This window comes from Lynx rufus, unplaced genomic scaffold, assembly GCF_022079265.1.
Source record: "Lynx rufus isolate CCGP_SWC_20201006 ecotype Redwood Valley unplaced genomic scaffold, mLynRuf1.p SCAF_2, whole genome shotgun sequence".
NCBI classification, from domain to species: domain Eukaryota; kingdom Metazoa; phylum Chordata; class Mammalia; order Carnivora; family Felidae; genus Lynx; species Lynx rufus.
The window spans coordinates 55,320,888-55,327,735 of NW_025814834.1; the positions used below are offsets into that span (position 1 = coordinate 55,320,888).

At 35.7% G+C, this 6,848-nt stretch overlaps 1 protein-coding gene across 1 annotated transcript; it reads right to left on the reverse strand.

The window, feature by feature from the left end:
- Window positions 1-425: 425 nt before the first annotated feature.
- Window positions 426-6,756, reverse strand: PJVK (pejvakin). The gene is made up of 6 exons (XM_047085614.1): window positions 6,546-6,756; window positions 5,261-5,456; window positions 4,570-4,711; window positions 2,555-2,672; window positions 1,047-1,145; window positions 426-831 (listed from the first exon to the last, which is right to left on the reverse strand). Exons 1-6 carry the CDS (start codon window positions 6,754-6,756, stop codon window positions 539-541), a joined length of 1,059 nt encoding a protein of 352 aa, XP_046941570.1. The 3' UTR covers window positions 426-538.
- Window positions 6,757-6,848: the final 92 nt, after the last annotated feature.

Below are 6,848 nucleotides of genomic sequence, written 5' to 3' on the forward strand. Positions count from 1 at the left end.
ACTGTGTACACAAAACCCCACACTGAGCTCAGTGTGCTTTTAATTTGATACCGCAATTAAATATTTAGGATTACATTAAATTATTAACACATTTTTCTCATATTACCAGACCTAAGGCAGTGGGTAAGGCACCATAAAGTCACCACATTTAACCTCTTGTCATTCTTAAATGTTGACTTAAAAGCCAATTAAAACTAAAATTGATATTGAGAAAAATCGCTGTGTAAAGTTAAGATGATAGACTGCATTCCCAAGTATACTTCTAAAGTAACTGGCAGATTTTATGAAGGAATCGCTATGTTTTGAATATTTAAACCTTTTTCACATAAACAATATTAACCTTTGTGGCAATTTATAGGATAGAAACTATTATCTTCCCTTTTATCGATGAAGAAAATGATGCCCAAACAGGTTAATTTCTCTTTCCTCTCCCTCTTTACTTTGCCACAATTCATCAAAGCAAACCTAGAAAATTTTGGAAAGGTGTGTGGCACAGGTGCACCTAAAACACTAGCAAGGTACGTTCATTATTTTTGTTTTATTTCATCCTCTTGTGCCAAACATCAAAACAAGGAACTGCATGAAGTCTCACATACTTCTGCCCATCGACGGAGCACTGAAAGCACCCATAAACCGTCTCCCTTTTGAAGTTCCCCATTCCACAGAGTATGCAAGGTCCTTTTGGAATGTTGTGATTAAGTAAGTTAACTCGGATATGAGTCCCTTCTTTGAGAGAAATATCAGTCATGCCGAGAGGTTTGTCATAGTAGTCAGAAAAAAGATCATCTAAGTAAAGCTGTGAACGAGAAATGGCATCCATCACTCTTCTATCTAAAAGCACAAAAACAGAAATGTGTTACAGGTCAAATAAAAAATATATAACCAAAGTGCATTTATAAATACGTGAATCTAAACCATCAGTCATGAAATGATTTTACTTTTAGATTGTAATTCTTCCTTAGCAGACAGGAGTACTGAACAGATAAACTCAAGTGTTAATCTGAGAAGGAAAAAAAAAAAATTGAAATACTTTTCAACGGACATACTTCTCTCAAATAGTATATTCCTCAATCTGTAGAGCAGCGCAAACGTTGCAGTTTCTTCCCTTTCAAAACCTCCTTTTGACACTGAAGTGACACAAAGGTCTGTAAGAAAATTTTTAGGTGTTATTACTGGAACAACTCACATTTTATTGGGAGTTTTAGTTGTGGTTGATGAATTCTGGCACATGTCATTCACTGTATTTTTTAAGTTAAATTTTCTATATTTTTGGAAAAGCTAACATTCACATGGTACAAAATCCAGAAAACAAAAGGGGGATACAGTAATGAGTTTCCATCTAGTGAGGATCCCAGCCTCAGTTTTCCACCTCAGAAGTAACCACTGTTAAATTTCTTGAGTATACTTCCACAAATACTCCATATATTTTACAAGCATAAAGGAATATATATGTATGTATGTATGCACATAAAATTATTTAGGCTCAAATAGTTAAACACTACACACATTTATTTAAAATATCTCTTAGGATTCCATGTCAGGGGCCCTAGTGCTACGTCATTCTTCTTAATGGCTTCATAATGTTCTGTATTGTGGATATGCATCATTATTAAACTAGTTATTGTTCGTAGATCTTAAGGGTATTTCCAATCTTTTGCTATTACAAATTGAATATCCTTATATCACTTTGCATATGTATATCTGTAGGATAAATTCCTAAAAGTGTAGGATATGCACATTTTACATTTTGATGGATATATCAGTTCTATCAGTTGACACTGCTCCTAACAATCACAATAACTGTAAAAACCTACATCTGAAGCGTCCCAAATAGGCTGTAAGTAGCATGTTTTGTCACATTTCTGGATTCCCTATTCCCTCTTCCCACAGAACTGCAAAAACAAAAACAGGTCTACAAATGTTTATAAATTACCATGGTTAGGGGGCTCCCTCGCCTAGTGCTTTGAGCTGGTTGGCCTCCTAATCTTAAAGACCTGTGAAATTTAGCAGTCTACAGTGAACTGCACTGAGGTATCATATAAGGTATATAAAGTATTGTATAAAGTATATAAAGACAATTTTAAGGTAAGTATTTGTATTAAAGTTATTTTTTAGAGACAGTCGGGGTGAAGCTGGTCTATGGTAGGTAAAACTGAAAAGAATTTGTCTTTGGGTACCCTAGTTTGGGCACTGACCCCTGCGGGCATCTTGCCTACCCACTCCTCTACTTGCCATCATCAAAAACTACCTATTAGAAGGTCATTTGTTATCTCTCTATGTAACTCAAGGAATGCTTTGCCAATGGCATTGCACTTGAGCTCTTATCTATAATTGCAAGTTGGGTGGCGGGGTGTCTGCAGCTTTCACCAGGCAGAAAAGAGGTAGTGGGTGAATAAAGACAGAGGGTCTTTCCCAGCTACTTTACCCAAGCATATGATTGACAGTGTTGAGAGTATCATTCTTCTACAGTCACATAGAGAATGTATGCGTGTGTTTCCCGTTAAATTCTTAAAAATATAATCATTTCAGCGTTTCGTGCAAATCATTCACTTACCAAAGGCACCATCCAAGTAAACGAAGAGTTCAAAAACACTGAAAGCTATGGTTGTGTGTGCTGGAAAAACAATAGCTTTGTCCCTTCCCTTGGGATTCTGTTCATCCATAAAATGAAACTATAGTAAATAAATAAATAACATTATTAAGGAGCATAACACATAAAGACAGCTTCTTGGAGAAAGAAAACAGTTCATACAATCCTACCATTAAGACAAAAACTAATTACTTGGCAATCAAAAAGAATGACTCTTGCCATTTGCAACTAGGTGGATGGAGCTAGAGGGTATTATGCTAAGCGAAATTAGTCAAGAGAAAGACATGTATCATATGACTTCACTCATGAGGACTTTAAGGTACAAAACAGACGAACATAAGGGAAGGGAAGCAAAAATAATATAAAAACAGGGAGGGGGACAGAACATAAGAACATAAGAGACTCTTAAATATGGAGAACAAACAGAGAGTTACTGGAGGGGTTGTGGGAGGGGGGATGGGCTAAATGGGTAAGGGGCATTAAGGAATCTACTCCTGAAATCATTGTTGCGCTATATGCTAATTAATTTGGATGTAAGTTCAAAAACAAATAATAAAATTAATAAAATAATTCAAACTTAAAAATTATCCCATTGAATTTAACTGTTTATACCAGAGGTCCAAGTGGTCCAATGGGGTCTCATGATCTAGGAAATACCACTCACCACTTTCTCACTAACACTGGCACTTAGTGCTACAACAATAATGCTCTCTAACATAGAAACCTTTTCTTTTCAACCACAAACCAACTGTTTAAGTGCTACAGTTGTTTCTAGCCTACCCTGTCTATTGTTCTAAAGCCCCCAGAGTTTTCAGCAGCTTTCCAAAGCAATCATCAACTTATTTTCCAAAGTAATCTACAACAATTAAATGTTTCAGTTTGTGCCCCTGAAATGATCCAATGTTAAACAATTCAGTAGGCAGCTAAACATAGCCACTGAACAGAACCTTTATTTGCAAAGACTTTAAAAGTTTTTCACTGAACCCTAACAACTGGTTTTAATAAAACCAATCAAGTTATTATGTGTCATTATTATGTGAATGACAAAGACAAATAATACGGAGCTTTTTAAAAACTAAAAACAAGTTCCAAGAGGTTTTTTAAAAGTATTTAACAGGGGCGCCTGGGTGGCGCAGTCGGTTAAGCGTCCGACTTCAGCCAGGTCACGATCTCGCGCTCCGTGAGTTCGAGCCCCGCGTCGGGCTCTGGGCTGATGGCTCAGAGCCTGGAGCCTGTTTCCGATTCTGTGTCTCCCTCTCTCTCTGCCCCTCCCCCGTTCATGCTCTGTCTCTCTCTGTCCCAAAAATAAATAAACGTTGAAAAAAAAAAATTAAAAGTATTTAACATTGAATGAAGCATGTTTGGCCATTGACAATGTTATTTTAGAAAACTTAAAATAAAAATATGAAATCAACTTTTAAAAATTCAAGTATAAAGTACATCACTTAAAAATAAAATCAAGGGGCACCTGGATGGCTCAGTCGGTTGAGCATCTAACTTCAGCTCAGGTCATGATCTCATGGTTCATGGGTTCTAGCCCCACATGGAGCTTTCTGCTGTCAGCACAGAGCCTGCTTCAGATCCTCTGTTCCCCTCTCTAACCCTCCCCTGCTCATGCTCTCTCTCTTTCAAAAATAAACATTTTAAAAAATCATTAAAAAATAATAAAAAAATAAAATCAAGAATTCAACATAAGCATTCTTAAAACTTCATTTAAATAGCAATAGGAGAGACTTCAGTGTAAATTATTTCATAAGGATTAGTGTTTTGTTTGCATTATGTTCCACATTTAGAATCCAAATTTTCTTGGATTTTTTTAAAACTCTCAAACAAAACCATTACTGTGCAAAATCTTATATACACTTGCAGCTCTTTAATCTCAACATTTGACAAAATACACGTCTCATTAGAAATTGAGCACTATGTAAAAATTCCCATTGCAGCTTTTTAGTAAGAGAAACTTAATGAGTGTGGTTTACCCTCATGGCTTCCCCACGAATTCCAGCATGCACAGACAGCGAGCACTGTCGTGTGGTTCGAATGCTTTCCATGACCACACACAATACTGCCTTTCTGCTGCTTTTCGTCTGACGTATCAAGCTGTGGTCAAAATTAATTTTTCTGAAAAAAAAAAAAAAAGATCCACAAGAACCTGTCACATCTAATTACATATTACCAAGTACATTTTTGCTGTCATGTGTTACTCATTCCCAGTCCACCTTAACCAAAAGTAAATCCAGGCAGGTCTAATACAAATTACAAAGTATGCTCAAAAGCCATTAATAATCTGCCTCTCCTTTCTGTTTTCTTAAAACATGCTTATTATAGGATTCTGTTGGAGGAGACCCCCTTAGTATATTTGTTGCATGCAGATTAGTACATTCTTTTCATCTGATAATTTGGCACCAAAGCAATTTTGGACCAATTTAGGACCAAAGCAATTCTGTAGAACAATCAAAAATTCTGTTTAAACCAAACGATTTTGGATATCCACCCTTATCTAAAGCCTGGATATATTGCTAATTTGTTGTATTTCAATCAAATGAAAGAATTAAATTACATTAGACAATATACAGAACCTGAATGTTTTAAGCGTTGTTTATAACGAAGTTTACATAATTACGATATTTAATGAAAACACTCAAGTACATTAAGTATTATTCTACTGACCGTGTAGTAATCTCCTTGAGTAATGTCGATACTTCCACTTCATGTTTGGTCACCACACCAAATGAAGCTTTCACTGCAACAGAATCTGATCCAGTGACATTAATCCCAACATCATTCACAATATGGTTGCCTCGCCTTCCATAGAGTGAAACATCTGATTCATCTTCATAATTCAGTAACTGATAAGATGAAATACCTTTAAGAAAAGGAAATCAATGTTTTTTAAATGTCTTGAATTCATTTAATATGTTATATGCAGCAATGCATTAATTTACTATGTAAGACTTCATCATACGTTGAGAAGAAGACACGTTACATGTTGAGAAAGGCAACGTGTCAAGCCAAGATTTAAAATAGCATTAATTTGACAACAAAAATAGAGTACTTAAAAGAGAACTCAAGTTCTTCGTTCCACCAACAGAACTCTATAAGCTTTAATATCCACAGAGTGGTTGAAAGAAAAACAAGTGTTTATAAGAAATACTTTGTCGGGGCGCCTGGGTGGCGCAGTCAGTTAAGCGTCCGACTTCAGCCAGGTCACGATCTCGCGCTCCGTGAGTTCGAGCCCCGCGTCGGGCTCTGGGCTGATGGCTCAGAGCCTGGAGCCTGTTTCCGATTCTGTGTCTCCCTCTCTTTCTGCCCCTCCCCCGTTCATGCTCTGTCTCTCTCTGTCGCAAAAATAAATAAACGTTGAAAAAAAAAATTTTTTTTAAGAAATACTTTGTCAAAATGTCAATTTGTTTTCTAATCTGTTTTAAGAAAACAGAAAGGAGAGGCAGATTGTTAATGGCTTTTGAGCATACTTTGTAATTTGTATTAGACCTGCCTGGATTTACTTTTAGTTAAGGTGGACTGGGAATGAGTAACACATGACAATAAGATACATTTCAGTTTACCAATTGCAATAACTGAGCCATAAGAAATAAATGTAAATTAGTTTCATCTCATGTGACCATGTAAACAGGCAAGTCATATCTCATTTTATAGATGAAATCTATAATCTATTTTGTCATATTCTAAGTTTATTTGGTCAAAACAATCTATAAGATAAGTGAAATAAAATTATACAATAAAAGGTTTTACAAAATATGTTGGAAAATTATTCAACCAATAAGATTTGATACTATACAAATTTTAGATATTATTAATCTTATTACTACTATCATAAGTTGCTTTTATCAATGAAAATGTGTAAATATTACAAAATAAGTAGTACATACAACCTGTTTAGATTGTTGTAATATAGCCAATGAGCAGTCGCTCTGAAATAGACATTAAAACTTACCAGCTGAAATTTCTCTGTCTCCTAGAAGAATATCTTTCAGTGTAAAAGGTGTTGAAGTAAATTTATATCTAGGAAAGAAAAAGCATCGCTTCTTTTTTACCACCAGACTTAGAGGTTGGTATTTGTCAGCCTCACTGAGGCTTGGAACAGGAACTAATCTCCCTCCATCTCCAACTTGCTTGACAAAGCTCTTGGTAGCAGCAGCAAACATATTAATATGACATCAAAACGTCATCAACTGCAACCCTTAGATAACAAATCCATATTTTCAAAGAAAACCAGGCACAACCCTAAGCCTTCCTT

Bases quoted from the DNA above. Each gene is read 5' to 3' on its own strand.
- PJVK (XM_047085614.1), bottom strand. From the start codon at position 6,756: ATGTTTGCTGCTGCTACCAAGAGCTTTGTCAAGCAAGTTGGAGATGGA. The intron at 1,146-2,554 runs GTAAGTGAATGA...ATTTTCTTACAG, and splicing joins TTACTTGGATGGTGCCTTTG to ACCTTTGTGTCACTTCAGTG. The intron at 832-1,046 runs GTATGTCCGTTG...TTGTGCTTTTAG, and splicing joins GAATATACTATTTGAGAGAA to ATAGAAGAGTGATGGATGCC.